The sequence below is a fragment of the Zophobas morio genome, unplaced genomic scaffold (assembly GCF_036711695.1).
Source record: "Zophobas morio isolate AGI-343-1 ecotype UQ-CSIRO unplaced genomic scaffold, CSIRO_AGI_Zmor_V1 ptg000021l, whole genome shotgun sequence".
In the NCBI taxonomy this organism is placed as follows: Eukaryota; Metazoa; Arthropoda; class Insecta; order Coleoptera; family Tenebrionidae; genus Zophobas; species Zophobas morio.
In genome coordinates this window covers 933,848-951,357 of record NW_026972126.1, presented here as the reverse complement: position 1 = coordinate 951,357, position 17,510 = coordinate 933,848, and the positions used below count along the sequence as shown (strand labels likewise).

Genomic DNA, 17,510 nt, shown 5'->3' with positions numbered 1-17,510 from the left:
TAAGCATGGTAAGTGTTTGATCAAAATGTATTTCCTCATCCCCCCTAAAAAATTTATGACGTCACCACAAAATTTTGCTGAATAAATCCTATCTAAACTGTACAAAATATGATGAGTCTGTACTTGTGATTTATCACTCGATTCATATTTCTTGGATTTCCATATACAGGGTGACACAAAAAAATTAATGAATGCGTAAATTTATTTTATTGATTTACTCAGGAATTACAAAACCGAATGCTTTGAAATCTTGAAGATATTTTAAAGTTATCATAAGCATGGTAAGTGTTTGATCAAAATGTATTTGCTCATCCCCCCTAAAAAATTTATGACGTCACCACAAAATTTTGCTGAATAAATTCTATCTAAAATGTACAAAATATGGTGAGTCTCTTCTTGTGATTTATCATTCCATTCAAATTTTTTCGATCTGCGTATACAGGGTGACTCAAAAAAATTAATGAATGCGTGAATTTATTTTATTGAGTTAATCAGGAACTACAAAACCGAATGTTTTGAAATCTTGCAGATGTTTTAAAGTTATAAAGAGCATAATAAATTTTTAGTCAAAATATATTTGGTTATCTTCTCCAAAAAACTGATGACGTCAGCTCAAAAGTTTGCCGAATAAATCCTATCTAGAATGTACAAAATATTATGAGTCTGTACTTGTAATTTAACATCCCATTCATATTTTTGAATTGCATATACCGGGTGACTCAAAAAAAAAAATGAATGCGTAAATTTATTTTATTGATTTACTCAGGAACTACAAAACCGACTGCTTTGAAATCTACTGCGAAAAAAAACGTAATAGGCATGCAGTCGTCACGTTTCCGACAGCGAGGGAAGTACTGTCTAAACTCTTTAGACTAATTTTTTAAATATGGTTTTGCGATAATTTAAATATCTCACTTTAGACTGTAGCTTTTTGGTTATTTTATGTAATTTCCATGCGTCAGTACACAAAGATCTAGGGCCACGATTAATTCCAGCTTCTAAGAGAATGTTAGGACGCTTTTTCTTATGAGGAACGGGGATAGTATTTGTAAGTGAAAAAGCTCTCTTAACGGGGGTTTGGATGGAAGTGGTGGATGTCTGGGCGGGATCATCAGCAGACGTAGAGGGAACACTGAGAGGCGGATGTTCTTCAGGATTAGCATCTGGAAATGTCATAGCTTATTTGAATACACAATGTTAAAAATCGGTGTTTATTACTGTACTGTTCAGATAAACGATTTTTGTAAAAAAATATTTTAACAAATATGTAGATACTGTATCTACCGGGATCTTTGTACGTTGAGTTTTAAAAAATAATACCGTTGTAACTCCATCTCCCCCGAAAATTGCTAAAAATGCATACGTTATATCAACAATTTTGCTTCCCCAAAAGAAAAACAGAGTAATTTATCAGAACACCTACGACGAATTTACATTTTGTTACTCATATAGCGCAGCGTGGTGTATATTTGGTTGCAGAATTTATTTTTTTGAAATTAGTCAATACGCGAAAAACCAAAAACTTGAAGAGTGGTGCACAACTAAAGGAATTCAGGGTATATACAATGAAAAGGTACTCCTTATTTTGAAGACCTTTAGAAACACTGAAAACCTTCCTTGTTGTGGATAGGTCCGTTATTTCGTTGAAGCATAATGTTGAGATAAATAAATACATGGACTTAATTGCTTAATTTCGTCGAAAAAAAAACTAAAATTTTGAGATAGGCAGAAATAACAAAATTTCTGCTGGAAGCGGATAACAGACCAACAATTTTTAATAACTAAAGGTTATTATTGGTCTGGCAGGCGCCTGCATGAGGGAAGAATCTGATGTTAAAGATGGAGGTCAGTGTTTTCATATTATGATAGCAAACACTGAAACAAAAATTTCAAGAGATTTTTTTGTTCAAGTGGTGATCTTAAAGAAAGAAATATGATTGAAATTATTCGTGGGTTTCTGCACTACGACTGAAAAATCTAAATCACACTCGTTTTTTCCTGGGACACAGAAATAAAAAATGTATAAGCCAGTGTCGAGTACTAATACGTTTGGAAAAAGGCCCAGTGTAACTGCTCTTTTTCTGGGTGTGCCCAGTCCTCGGGAGTATACAGGACATTGCTTCCGGCGATCATCGGCTTCACTGTGGCTGAAGGATACATGCACACTTCAGAAGAAAATAAGAAGAGAATTGTTTTAAATATTTTAAATTCAAGTTCTTTTCATCAGACAATTGATAATTCTTCATCATTTTCAACTCATATGTTAAAAGGTGCTGGTAGTGTAAAAACAAAATGTAAAAACACTGTAATTAATGTCCACAAAAATTAGACTGATTATCTTGTAATTCAGAAATGTAAGATATTCTCAATAAAAAGTTTTCGATTTTGAGTTTTTGTAAAATACATGTCTTGCATTTTGTAATGAAAATAGTTTCATTATGAAATCCATAATAGCACTTGTGTCATTAACATCGTCATAATAGCACTCAAATGATTGCTGATAAGTGGGTATAATGACACTGCCGTAGACACAATATTAAAAAATAAAGTTTGCGGACCATATATTACACTGAATATAAGATATATTTTTGTGTTATTCTTTTTGCAGAGACCGACAAACACAGATTCAATTTACTTCTAATTTGTCATTAAATCTTTAACGACAACAAAAAACAGCTCAATTTAATAAAAATAGTCTACTTGGCGTAGATCCAAATCTCTTTTTCTTGTAGTAATTTCAGCGAAATCCTTTTTTGAAGTGTTTATGATATGATGACCTGCACACCCCCTGAAGCGACGACCCATAGTCGGGAGAAATTTATTACGAGCAGGGGAGAACCTGATAAAAGGCCTATTTGTTACATGTTAGGACCTTGTTGTTTTATTTGTTTCTTTTATATCGCCCTCTGATTTTTACCTCAAATATCATATTTCTACATTCAGTTTGACTAAAATTTTCACAGTTGTCGGCAATGCATTCGATTCTAGACGAATTTTGTTTACCTACTTGCCGACAATATATATAGGAAAATTAAAACAAATTTCAAATTATATAACAGATTTTACGTCTACTTGTGGTAACTGTGAAAGACGTAAATATTATAAATTCTAAAATTTTCTTTTCTATCTATCAATTATAAACACAAAGTTTATCAAAATGTACCAGTATGCGAAGCTTTTAATAAGTAATTTAGCAGCCCCCCATATCGACGATAGTATATATGTAATGCACACATAAATATTGTTTTATAGTATCTTATATTAAAGTTATTTAGAGAGAACTTCCCTCGCCTCTGAAGTATAGGCGAACAAATCGAGATCATGGGAAAAATTATAAAATTAAATTTTGCGAATTTTATTTTTGTTATGATAACACCTATAAGTAAAAATTGGTCGAAAGTTGTTTTGACAAAACTTTCTCCGCACCTAAAGAGGAATGAAACATATCCACCAATTTCGAGTTGAGTTTTTTCTTTACACTCTCTTTACTTCCTTAGCTTACACTCAAGGTACGGATAGGATTCGAACCCACTAAACATTTGACGCAGAACAGTGATATCGACTTACATATACTATGTGTAAAATATTGCACAAAAAAATTATGACGAATTCGTAATCTACGAGATAAGATCATACTATTTCCAGAGAGCGAATCCGTGGGTATAACCCTTCGAGTAGTTCATAGGACCGTATAGTTAACCACCTAAAAGTTAATAGCTTGCACACGAAGTTCAGGTGCATCATTGCACTGGCGGTTTGCCCGCTTGCTTGGTCGAGTCCGTTGTCTGAGTAAGTATTTCGTTTCATTTATGCATAACCTTAACTGCTCAAAATGATAAAGGAATGTCTTCAAATTTTTGATAAAGATAATCATGAGACAAATTCTGGCCAGCCTTTCACTATCTATATTATAATATTCCTAATATTCATTGAAAATTTGACAACAATCGGTCTCGTAGTTTTGGAGATAATCTGTCTAATAAAAATGGACACAGGCTATCAGCTACTGACAGACGCAGACTAACGGAAACGGAAAACGTATTTTTCGTGTTCTAGGGGTCACGAAACGTCGAGGAAACATGAAGTGGAATCTCCACCTCATGGGATTTGCAATACATTTTCAGAATGTAATATTTCCGTTATTAACAGACTGATTGTTATGCAATTTTAAACATAACCTGTCCACAGCTTTCTCTATATAACGCAAGAAATTAGTTTATTAACGTTTTCTTTTTAGCACACGGTTAAAGTTTTTCGTTATAAATTTTTAAAAATCAATATTTCAATTATTTATGTAAATTTCGGAACGCGGTTTTCACCACTGTATAACTTTTTGTCAGAAAAGAGATACAATAAAAGGAAGCTTGTGTCGAAGAAGCTACTTTTATTGTGTCTCATTTCCGGCATAACGAATCATCAATCAAATAAAATTTATTTATATTTTATAAGTTTTGACAAATAAAATTCATTTGTTACTTTGTTAGGGACGAACTTGCTATATATTCTGTTAATGCTTTCAAATCATATAAATTAGAATCTTTGTAACGCGATTTTTTCGCCATATACAATTTATTTGTGTATTTAGTCGTTTTTTCTTGTACAATTTTTGTATACCTAATAAGTCATTTTTAAAACAGAATTAAATCTTATTATTCAAAAGTATTTATATTCAAAAAGATATCACGTTTCTACCAAGTTAAATTGATGTCGATGTACTTGCAGGTTTTTGATAATGAGACTAATACCATTTTCCGATAGCACAATCTTCATAAATCAACAGAAAACTAAAACCTCGCACAATAGAGATTCGGCATTGTTCCCCAAATGGAGGAACCTGGCGCGTTTCATCAAACTCAAACACAAACAACATGTCCTCACCCAATATCTCTAAAGTATGTGTAATTTCTCTTGGCTCCATTGTTCCAATTTGGCACACATAATCTCCGGCATCTTGCGGCCTAACATCCTTCAATTCCAAACTATATCCTTCGCCAGATAGTTCCGGTATTCCGGTTAAGCTTGAAGTGCTCACTGGAGACTGCAACAGTCTCACCCTCTTATCTGGTGTGACCTTGACAGGGCCAGCCGTCAACACGGCTATGCCTCTTTTCCACGCTAACACGTAAGCACCTAATAAAACAAGAATGAGTATGAAGATTATTACTGAACAAATTAATTACCCGCAGGAGTAACTCGACAAGGCAGAACCACAGTGCTTCCGGTGGCTATGCGGTAAGTCTGGCCTGGAGTTACGAAAGTTGCTGGTTTTCCCTCTTGGAGAATATCCTGGTCGGTCAGTCCAGGATAGTTTTGTGCATCTGTAATTAAAGATCACACATAAGAAAATGTATTTCCAACGTAAGTATTTGTCAATAATAAGGTCGTAAAATGCGGCGTGCGCATTACTACTATCTATTAGAAATAACACTTTTGATTACTGATTTTTAATTGCTTCCGATTTTTCCTTGACCGTAACAGTTATAATTTTTAAATGCGTAGCGACTCACAACTTTTTGTGAAATTATCAGGATTACTAGCGTATCTATTATTAACGCAATTAAGTAGAACAAGACTCCAGTAAACTTAATAAATTTACGAGTGAACTTGAATAAACTTCATAATCCCCATTTAAACTTTGTTTTGTTTTAACCTCAAACTTAATTAAAATGCAGTTAAGTTTTTACAAAATGATAAGATACAACTGCGAAGTTTTTTACACGATAGAATTTCCTTGGTGTTTGCGGTTTTATTTCAAATTGATCTTACGAGTATAACTAAATTTTTAAGTGATATCCTCAAAGTTTCGGTAACAAAATTTCGTTGTTGTACAATAAAATTCCAAAATAAGCGAATCGACACTTTCGTAAATTGTTGGTGTAATCGCCGATCTACATGTTTGTGTTCTACATCCTGAAGATACAAAATGTGCAATTGGTTGTAACTTATTTACTTCAGTTTGTCAAACACTCTGTTCCCTTATTTGTGCAAATGATCTTGTAATTATTCACATTGCTTAGTTAGGAAAAAATTTGTCTAAGGTTATTTAGAGAGAACTTACCCCTCCCTTGAAGTACAGTAGAACAAATATAGCTTCTTTGAAAAATTGAAAAATTAATTTTGAGGGTTTTTTATACAGATACAGATTAATATATATTTATCTAATAAAGATATGTGTAGACTGTTAAAATAATGAAGCATGCTATGCGTGCGTTGCAAGTGAGTTTCTCCAGAACAAGATTTTGTGATGACGCCGCCACCGACAGATATAGCAATTTAAATAAGTGCAGTGTAATATTAATAATAATAATACTGTGCTGTCAAATTTTCGGGAGAATGGTCTTGATTTGGTCAATAATATAAATTGCCTCACACATTACTTTTTTGTAATCACCCTGTACAAGCAGTTCTAAAAAAAACATGAATGCATTGATAAACCAAACGTATAACTAGACTAATGATAATTTGCACATTTTAGGTTGAATTTATTCGGCAAAATTTTGGGGAGACGTCATCAATTTTTTGGGAAGGAAAAAACAGATAAATTTTTGACCATGCTTACGATGATTAAAACGTTTGCAAGATTTCAGAGCCTTCAATTTTGCACTTTCAAAGATGACCTCACCTTAAAATTTTATTTCATAAATCCTATCTAAAATGTGCAGAATATTATGAGTTTATACTTGTACTTCATCAATGCGCTGATATTTTGGCTTCCCGAATGTAAGTTAACGAAGTATTATATATAGGGTCTATCTGTCGAATAGCTGGTTTCATGTTTCCTCGACGTTTCATGACCCACATGGTATAAAAAAATAGGACTTTCGTTTCCATCTCGCCTGTATCGATGTATTTTGACCAGATTATCTCCGACACTGCTGGACTGATTATTATTATTATCAAATTTTGTAGATATTATAGGGAAGTTAGGGAGATAATAAAACGCAAAAATGTTTTTTAAATTTTATAAAAAATATTTTAAATGAAAAAGTTCACTTCAGTTTTTCCCAGATTCTGCTCACATAAGATTAATTTGCTTTTACAGTAGCAACACCTGAATTGTGGGACAGTTTTAAGTAAGTGTTATGTAGCAAATCAGACAGATATTATTACTACTTTTTAGTTTCACTTTCATTCACATTTTAAATCAAATTATCGAAACAACTTATATGCCTTTTAAGTTTTTATTTTAATTAGCTTTATTTGAATTAACATCGAAGAAGAGCAACAGTTTACTGATATTTTGATAAATTTAAAATAAACATCAAAAATAGTACAAGCAGAATGTATTTCGTAATCGAGAAAAAAATGAAATTCTCTTGCCACAAAATTGCAAAGCTCAAGGATTCGATTTCACCAACAACATTCAATACATCGAAATCCAACCCCTTAGGTATTGAGTTATGTATTAAATCTTTACGAAATCCGCCCGAGAATCCTGAAGCGAAACCATATGTTGCAGCTTGAATCAACTCAATCCTTAAAAAAAGCACTTCAAATACCTTCAAGTCAATTAGAATTCAAACAGCGTTCTTGGCAATACACGAATAAACACATAAGTGCTTGAGAAAAGCAAACAAGCAGAAACCTAAAGGTGTTCAGTTTCAGTTTGCAACAATAATTGAGGTGAAATGGGGTAATTTAATCAACGCTTTGATGTTGTAATAGTTACATTATGTTATCTTTCGTAAAATTAATTAATTTTAGACGAAAGGTTAAGGATTAAAAGTCAGGTCCATCGATCGTTGTATTTGTTTTAATTAAAAAAAAGTTAAACTGTTTTCTTTTTAATTGGAAGTTAAGAAATTAGATGAAACACTTTATTACCGAGAAAAATAAAATTCCGTGCCTTGCAAAATAAACTCGTTTATTGTTTAGACCCGAAAAGAAAGAGGAACAAGCCGGAAAGTTGTTAAGACTTCCATCTTTATTCATATCCTTGATAGAAGGAAACAATGATGGAGTCATTGAAATGAACGTCGCAAAGTTATAATTACTTTTGCCGCATCCGCGACGATTATGTTTGCGGCAAGCAAAGATTAAGAAAATTTGCTAATTTACTGAGTTATATGCTTTTGATATTAATTATGTGTTCAGACTCTATAATACTATGTCACACTCATCGTCGCAAGAACACCAACTTTCTTAGATAAAGTTATTGTCTGCAATGATTAATAGTTCTAGAAAGAGTTGCTAAGGTCTATAAGTCTATTATAAGCTATCGTTTGCCTTTCAGTTCGATGCAAATGACACACCACCTATGCAAAAACTTATCCAACCCACTTAAAAATGTTCACAAATAGCTCAACATAAAACTCTTTAATTAACTCTCATTTATCAACCCTACGTCAATTCACAACTACGGTCTCAAAGGTTATTCAAAGAGCCGGCATTACAAGAAAATTAAAGAAGTTTTTCCACGATAATTACAGCGATTTTCTCAAACGGCATTAACAATAAATCGAAGTTTAAAGATCATTTAGTCCACTCGTCCATAATTACATTAAACGAAGCCGTCTTAAATATTCAGTAAGTACCTTCACTGAGACATTTATAATGCAATCAATATGTATCTACCGGCCTGTTACCAACGTGCTTAAATTAATTATTTATATGGTCAGGTAATCAAGAATTTGTGTACTAACACAAAATGATTTTTAAAATAGGAAATAGTTGTACTCGTAAGTATTTCAGATTCATACCTAAAGCCTTTAAAACTTTTTATTTAAAAAAATTTGTGTCGGTCCTTATGCTTTGTGATGGAGGTGTTCAACGCTATATGCTTAATATTTTAGTTGTAATTAAATACAAGATACGAGTACTGACTTTCAGTTGTAGATATGTTGGTGTAAAAAATAGGAACATCAAGAAAATTGTCTGTCAGTGCACAGTGGGACGAAACTGAAAATACGTGGTCAAAATTGTGAAAAATCTGTTTTTCTAAATAATATTACTTGCTCTGAACGCCCAAATGTCTGAAAGATTATGTACAATTAGTTATTGCTGATTGTAAAACTGTTTACGTTGTCTGAGGGCGCACAAACTTTCTGTTTGCCATTATTCATTTTTTAATGGTGTTCAGACTGGTGGTGATCAGTTATTTCAAACGCGTGTCTTCAGCTTCGTATTAAACATATATTACTGAAATTAAACCTCAATATAGTTCAAGGTAAGCATTTTTTCACACATTAATTATATTGTAGTTATTGTTTGTACCTTACATTAAATAAAACATTTTTTATAGTGCCACAATGCCCCACCTTCTATAAATGGGATATGAATCTGTAAAGTTTGGTGACAAATCCCTCAAAATTTGAAATGCCCCTTTTTCCCCTTTTCGAAATATTTGACAAAATATGTAAGTAGATTTATCGGTTCAGCACATTAAAAAAATTGGTCTAAAGAGTTTAGACAGTACTTCCCTCGCTGTCGGAAACGTGACGACTGCATGTCTATTATGTTTTTTTTTCGCAGTAGATTTCATTATTTTTTTTGAGTCACCCGGAATATACAAATTCAAAAAATATGAATGGAACGATAAATTACAAGTACAGACTCATCATATTTTGTATATTCTAGATAGGATTTATTCGGCAAACTTTTGAGCTGACGTCATCAGTTTTTTGTAGAAGATAACCGAATATACTTTGACTAAAAATTTATTATGCTCTTTATAACCTTAAAACATTTGCAAGATTTCAAAACATTCGGTTCTGGAGTTCCTGATTAAATCAATAAAATACATTTACCCATTCATTAATTTTTTTGGGTCGCCCTGTATATGTAAATCCAAAAATTATGAATGGAATGATAAATCACAAGAAAAGACTCATCATATCTTGTACATTTTAGATAGGATTTATTTAGCAAAATTTTGTGGTGACGTCATAAATTTTTTAGGGGGGATGAGCAAAGTTTTTGGAGGGGATAACCAAATATATTTTGAGTAAAGATTTATGATGCTCTTCATAGCCTTAAAACATCTGCAACATTTCAAAACATTCGGATTAGCAGATTCAAAATTAAATTGTAAAATGTTGTTTTATAATTTTGATTTTTTTCCAAAAATCTGGACGTTTCGGGTGAAAAGTCGATTCAGAGTTGTAAACTACATGTGTAGGACTATGTTATTTTATACAATTGAAAACCCATTTACTATGTACAATTTTGAAGTGACGTCATCGCATTAGTGGTGGGGATGATTAGACAAATTTTGGTTAGCGTTTTACCATCTACATGATATTCTTAATATAAGTACAAAATTTCACAACAATCGGTCGAGTACTTTCGGAGATTATCTGTCTAATAAAAATCCGGGACGGCAGACGGACAGACGGACAGACGGACAGACGGACAGACGGACAGACGGACAGACGGACGGACAGACGGACAGACGGACAGACAGACGGAAATGGGAGACCTATTTCTTCGTCTTCTAGGGGTCATGAAAGATCGAGGAAACGTAAAAGTAGAGAGTCGGCCGACGGACTCGATTACAATACTTCCTTTGCTTACGCTCGGGAAGTAAAAATGCAAGTAGAATTTCGTAGCAAACTTGGGTTGATTGTGGATCAACCGCGGGCAGGAGGAAGCGGTACATCTAATGGGAACACTGCAAGGCGATTTTTTGATACTCCCAAAATTTCAGTAGAGATCACTGGAGTATAGGAAAATATAATCTGCAGCTTTTCAATGATTTTTAAACAATTGCTTGTGGAGAAGAAATACAATTAGAAGCATACAATACATACGCCATTGAAACGGCGAAAATATTTGTCGACGAATATGGATGGCTTAACATACCTATGATGGTACATAAAGTTCTAATTCATGGGACAATTATTATTTCATCAACTTTGCTTCCTATTAGGCAGTTAAACAGAAGAGGCACAGGTGTCTAGAAACAGATATACGAAAATATCGGCAATATCAATCGCGGAGATATTCCAGAATAAACAGTATCTTTTGAATAGGCTTCTTCTGTCATCTGATCTCTTAATAACTTCATTAAGGAAGGTCCACAGAAAGAAAATTAAAACAATGCTAGCAGAAGCTCATCAACTTTTAAAAAACGAATTAGAAGAAAGTGATATCGAGGAAACATAAACGACAATTTCATCCGCTGACACAAATAGTGAAATCAGTTTCGAAAATCATGAAATTTAATAATTATGTAGGTATACATATATTTCTTTTAAGCAGGCTGGTTATTTTTTTGTTTTGATTGTTTCTTAATTCTTATTATACAATTAATAATTATTATTTAACACTAACAATTTTTAAATATGAAAATTTTTGTCTTGTCCGAGTATTTTAATTATTTATTTTATTACTATATTTCAGTAAATTTTCGATCACAAATTTAGCAAACCATGTTTTAAAATGAAATAGATGCAATTTGACAAAGATCATCAAGTTTTTTAACGAATTTCGGCTGTTTCAGAATTTTGGCCACATATTTCTGATTTCGTCCCACTGCGCAGCGTAGAGTATTTTGAGCTATATTGGAAGTGGATCAAAAATTGTGACATCCCACAAAGTAGGTATGCAAACGATGTTTAATTAAAGTTTTATTATACCTGCATCATACTCCTGGATTAAAACACGCAGATGCGTACCCAATCAGGTTTTTAATACACAATGTTTGTAATTTTGAATGAAAACACTATAGTGATGACTGATGACGATTTATATCTACTTGACCACAGGAAAGAGCGCATTACTAATTAGAACTTAACTAATTTATTACAGTTTTATTATTTCGTTGATTTGTGCAGGAATCACTGTGTCGTCCAGAATGTCGATATTTTTGCTCACCATTCATTTCACTGATCTATCGTATTCTTTATAGTGGATTTTTCAGTAATTAATCTTAATTCCGTTTGTTCTGCCCATTTTTACTTAACGAGCTAAGGAAGTATGGTAGGTAATGGAGTCCATCGGACGAATCGTCACTTTTATACATATTTTCTCGACGTTTCATGACTCCTACAGTACGAAGAAAATAGTCTCCCGTTTCCGTCTGTCTATCTGTCTGTCTGCCTACCTGTCTGTCTGTCTGTCTGTCTATCTGTCTGTCTGCCTACCTGTCTGTCTGTCTGTCTGTCTGTCTGTCTGTCTGTCTGTCTGTCTGCCTACCTGTCTGTATGTCTGTCTGTCTATCTGCTACCTGTATCCATTTTATTTTCATTAAACATGTAATCTCCGTAACTGCTGGACCGATTGTTGTCAAATTTCGTATATATGTACTAGAAATATCATGTAGATGGTTAAATGCTAACCAAAATTTTGCTAATCATCCCTACCAACAATTCGACGACGTCATTTCAAAGAATTATATGTTTATTTGATTTATAATAATTTAATTGCAACAGACTAAAGTCTATGCTGGAAACTCACAGAGTATATTAGAACATAATTGTATATATGTATTAATTTGGAAAATCAACTAACAATTTTCAACTCAAAGTTAACAGATTCGTAAAGTGAACAGAGGAAAAAATATTATACCTTTACTTACATTGTGGTGTAAATATAAATATAAATATGTATATACGCTTCATTAAAAATTCTTACAAACAGTTAACGCCTTTAGTTTAAGTTTTGGATTACAAAAGTTGTCAAAAAAAAAATATGTGTACTTCATGGAGTAGGTATTTAACTTTTATACAACAATAGACTCCTATACGTGCGATGTACGAATCCGTTTTGATTTTTTTCCCTAACTGTCCAAATTTTTGTAAAAACATAATGCACCGCATAATAACAGTTTACCATTAGAGTAGAACATCCCTATCGTTGTGTATCGGGTGAGTGTTAGGAGCGCGGACTGGAGGGTCCCGCGTTCAATTCCAAGTTAGGCCTTTCGTTTTTTACTTTCCAAGCGTAAGCGAAGGAAGTATTGTAATCGAGTCCATCGACCGACTCTCTACTTTTACGTTTTCTCGGCCTTTCCTGATCTCTACAGTACGAAGAAATAGGTCTCCACATTTGGAACGTACGCCCAGCACACTTCTTTACATTTACTTTAACGTTACATACATATCTTTATTTTAACTTATAACTAGAGAGATGCAAAAATAGTTCAAGGACGCGGTTATAACTCCCACTCCTCATTATCATTGCCACTTCAGTGTCGCGCGGCGAAATGCAAGATTTAACATACAGATTATTGCTTTTATTATATATATATATAATAATTAATAACCATCGGCTCCACGTAGCAATACACGGATGAGACGTAGATTATTTTATAATAGCTGCAACGGCAAAATGCGATGCCTGCTATCCCAATCACCAATATTAAAATGACCGAACATGCACCGACGGGCGAAGCGAAGCAATAACAGCGGACGCTGCTGACGGAAAGTGGCGGGAGGCGCCTGGCCTAAAACTGCATCTCCTTACTTATAACTTATAAAGGTTCTCATAAAAAAAGTAAAATTCGCATAATCAAATTTTATAATTTTTTGAAAAAGCTGAATTTGTTTTATTATATTTCAGGGGCGAGAGAAGTTCTGTCGAAATAACCTTCGATCAATTTTTTTATTTTAGTTTTCACATTAGAGTGCAGGTATAATAAAAAATAGCGTATGATACTCGTGTATAAGAGCCTTTAAAGGACTGACGACGTTAAAAGCGCTCCGCTGATGCGTCGTTCTCTTATACCCGTCGCACATGTTTGGTCTTATACACTTATGTCATTATTTACTATTATTTATATGGTTGACTTACCAGTTATTGGTTTTAAATCTAATTAACTAGGTAAAAATCATTTACGTCGCAAATTCAGCATACGATAACAGCAAACATTTAGAAATTCCACAAATTGTATATTAGTTAACGGTTGGCAGGCGCAGATAAGGGTTGGCCATTTTATGTAAAACGTCCACCCTGTTCAAATAAATTATAGTACTAGGTGATGTCAAGAAAATAAAATTGCTTTTCGCTGTTCCTACAAGACACGAGAAAACCCAAAAACATACACAACGTTGAAAGGTATGGTGTCTGTCTCCTTCTAAAGAAGGTAACTGAAACGACTCAGTGAATAAAAACTAAGAGACCTCAGATTTGATTTTCTCTCAAAAGAAATGGCTGAACCTCTTAGGTCTTAGAGTCGTAAAGTTTTACTTTTCAAGCGTATGTGGAGGAAGTATTGTAATCGAGTCTGTCGGCCGACTCTCTATTTTTACGTTTTCTCGAATTTTCATCACCCCTACAGTACGAAGAAATAGGTCTCCCGTTTCCGTCTGTCTGCCGTCCCGATTTTATTTACAAAATATTAGACAGATAACCTCCGAAAGTACTGGGCCGATTGTTGTCAAATTTTGTATTTGTATTAGGAATATCATGTAGATGGTAAAACGTTGATCAAAATTTGTCTCGTCATCCCCATTAATAATGTGATGACGTCACTTCAAAATTGTACATAGTAAATGGCTTTTAAATTATATTAAATAACATAGTCCATGGTAGTTTATGATTCCGTTGTTAGTTTTTACCCAAAACGTACAGATTTTTGGAAAAAAAATCAAAATTATAAAACATTTTGCGATTTAATTTTGAATTTGCACAAAGAGCTGCCGGTTGAATTTTGTTTGCAATATCGTTTCTTAATCTTATTTTGCTCATTTTATCGTTCAATAAAGAATACAGCACACTTTTGAAATTATTGCATTTGCATTAATATTTTTTCGATTTGCTTATACAGGGTGATGCAAAAAAAATTAATGACTCATTTTATTTTATTGATTAAATCAAAAACTAGAAAACTGAATGCCTTGAAATTTTGCAGACGTCTTGAGGTTATTACAGGCATGATAAAGTTTTAATCAAAACATATCTCTATATTCCCCCCAAAAAATCGATGACGTCATGTCATAATTTTGCCGAAGAAACACTATCTAAATTATGCGAAATATGATGAGTCTATACCTATTTGTGATTTTGCGTTAACATTTTTTAGAATTGGGGGGGGGATATAATACGTTATGATTAGTATTACTGCAGCAACCAAAGTTGAAATACGTGTTCTTGCAAAAGACGTCATCATAAAATTTTCTAAAGTAAAAACTTATTTGAAACATACGCGCAGCATGCTTCTTTACATTTACTTTAACATTACATATTTACATATGTTTATTTCAACTTATAGGGGTTCTCATGAAACATATAAAATCCGCAAAATCAAATTTTATAATATTTCGAAAATGCTGGACATGTTTCATTGTACTTCAGGAGCGAGGGAAGTTCTATCGAAACAACTTTGGAGCGAGTGTTTTACGAACGTTATTCTTTTAGCTGATAAATACATATTTTATTCACTAATTTTTCATTCAAAATTTTTTTCTCTTAATACGTACGGGTGAGATATAACCCCTTCGGGAAATCGACTATACACAGAAGACGTGTGTTACCATCAATTGCAATCAAGCACACTGTTTTGTAACCTCCTATAGACGAAGGTTTAAGAGAGTCAAACTAACTTTGAAACTTTGCAGTACGAAGATGGAATCTGAAGCACTTTGCTCGGTTGTTTCGGTGCCACTTTAGCGCTTTGTCGGTTAGGATCTTTGACAGCACCGCGATCATGGCATTCGGCGAAATGGCACAACGATCTTGCTCTCTGGTGCGCTCCAGAAAAGTTCACAGGTCGGTTTTGGCATTGAAGTGGATTCTGCTTGTTTGTATCCAATCCAGAGCATCCCAATGAGAATTCCGCAGTTATGCATCGAAGTGCGACAGAGAGTTATATTGTGGTTTCCGGTACGTCCACATGTTTGGTTTTTCCACTCCTTGGAGCTTCATCAGGAGCGGAACGAGCCAGTTTGAACGGGGGTTCAGGTCGTGGTCCATGATGGACGGGTACGGGGAAGAGCAAACGTAACGTTGTTGGGGAGAGACCTCGTCAGAGTGAGATGTCCTCAATGTCTATGTCCACTCCACATCACTAGATAAGGACGGAGACGGACGATAACGTAAGGAGCTGGGCTGATAGTCGTCAAATTTTGCATTTATGTTAGGAATATCATGTAGATGGTAAAACGCTAACCAAAATTTGTCTAATCATCCCCACCAGTAATGTGATGACTTCACTTCAAAATTGTAAATAATAGTACAATAGTAAATGGGTTTTAAATTGTACGAAATAACATAGTCCTACACATGTAGTTTATGATTTCGTACCGAGTTTTTACCCGAAACGTCCAGATTTTTGAAAATAAAATCAAAATTATATAACAACATTTTGCAATTTAATTTTGAATCTGCAAATCTGAATGCTTTGAAATCTTGCAGATGTTTTACAGCTATGAAAAGCATGATAAATGTTTAATAAAAATATATTTGTCCCCTCCAAAAAACTGATGACGTCAGCTCAAAATTTTTCCAAATAAATCCTATCTAAATTGTACAAAACGTGATGAATCTGTACGTGTAATTTATCATTCCATTCATATTTTATGAATTTGCATATACAGGGTGACTCAAAAAAATTAATGAATGTGTGAATTTATTTTATTAGTTTAATCAGTATGTATATTCTTTGGATTTGCATATACAGGGTGAATCAAAAAAATTAATGAATGCGTGAATTTATTTTTTTGATATAATCAGAAACTACAAAACCCAATGCTTTGAAATTTTGGAGGGGGATGAGCAAATACATTTTGATCAAAAATTTACCATGCTTATGGTAACTTTAAAACATCTCCAAGCTATCAAAGCATTCGGTTTTGTAGTTTCTGATTATATCAAAAAAATAAATTTACGCATTCATTAATTTTTTTGAGTCACCCTGTATATGCAAATCCAAAGAATATGAATGGAATGATAAATCACAAGTACAGACTCATCATATTTTGTACACTTTAGATAGGATTTATTCGGCAAACTTATACATAAGTAAATATATTTTGATTAAAAATATATCATTCTTATCATAACTGTAAACCATCTGCAAGATTTCAAAGCATTCGGTTTTGCAGATTCCAAATTAAATTGCAAAATGTTCTTTTAAAATTTCAATTTTTTTCCCAAAAATCTGGACATTTCGGGTAAAAATTCAATTCGGAGTCATAAAGTACATGTGTGGGACTATGTTATTTTATACATTTTAAAACCCATTTACTATATACAATTTTAAAGTCACGTCATCAGATTCGTGGTGCGGATGATTAGACAAGTTTTGGTTAGCGTTTTACCATCTGCGTGATATTCCTAATATAAATACAAAATTTGACAAGAATCGGCCCAGTACTTTCGGAGATTATCTGTCTAATAAAAATCCGGGACGGCAGACAGACAGACGGACAGACAGACAGACAGACGGACAAAGAGACGGACAGACAGACGGCAGACAGACGGACAGTCAGACAGACAGACGGACAGACAGACGGACAGGCGGATGGACAGGCGGATGGACAGACAGATGGACAGACGGATGGACAGACAGACGAACAGACAGACGGACATACAAACGGACAGACAGACGGAAACGGGAGACCTAATTCTTC

General features: G+C 33.6%; 1 protein-coding gene across 2 annotated transcripts in view; it reads right to left on the bottom strand.

Moving 5' to 3' along the window:
* The window catches only part of LOC135132175 (protein amalgam-like), a 165,827-nt gene that overhangs the window by 51,408 nt on the left and 96,909 nt on the right, over nucleotides 1-17,510 (bottom strand). For both annotated transcript variants that reach the window (XM_064060161.1, XM_064060162.1), the window contains 2 exons: nucleotides 5,181-5,318; nucleotides 4,879-5,130 (listed from right to left, as the gene is read on the bottom strand). In XM_064060161.1, coding sequence (XP_063916231.1) covers nucleotides 4,879-5,130; nucleotides 5,181-5,318 — 390 coding nt within the window. The remainder of the gene's footprint in view (nucleotides 1-4,878; nucleotides 5,131-5,180; nucleotides 5,319-17,510) is intronic.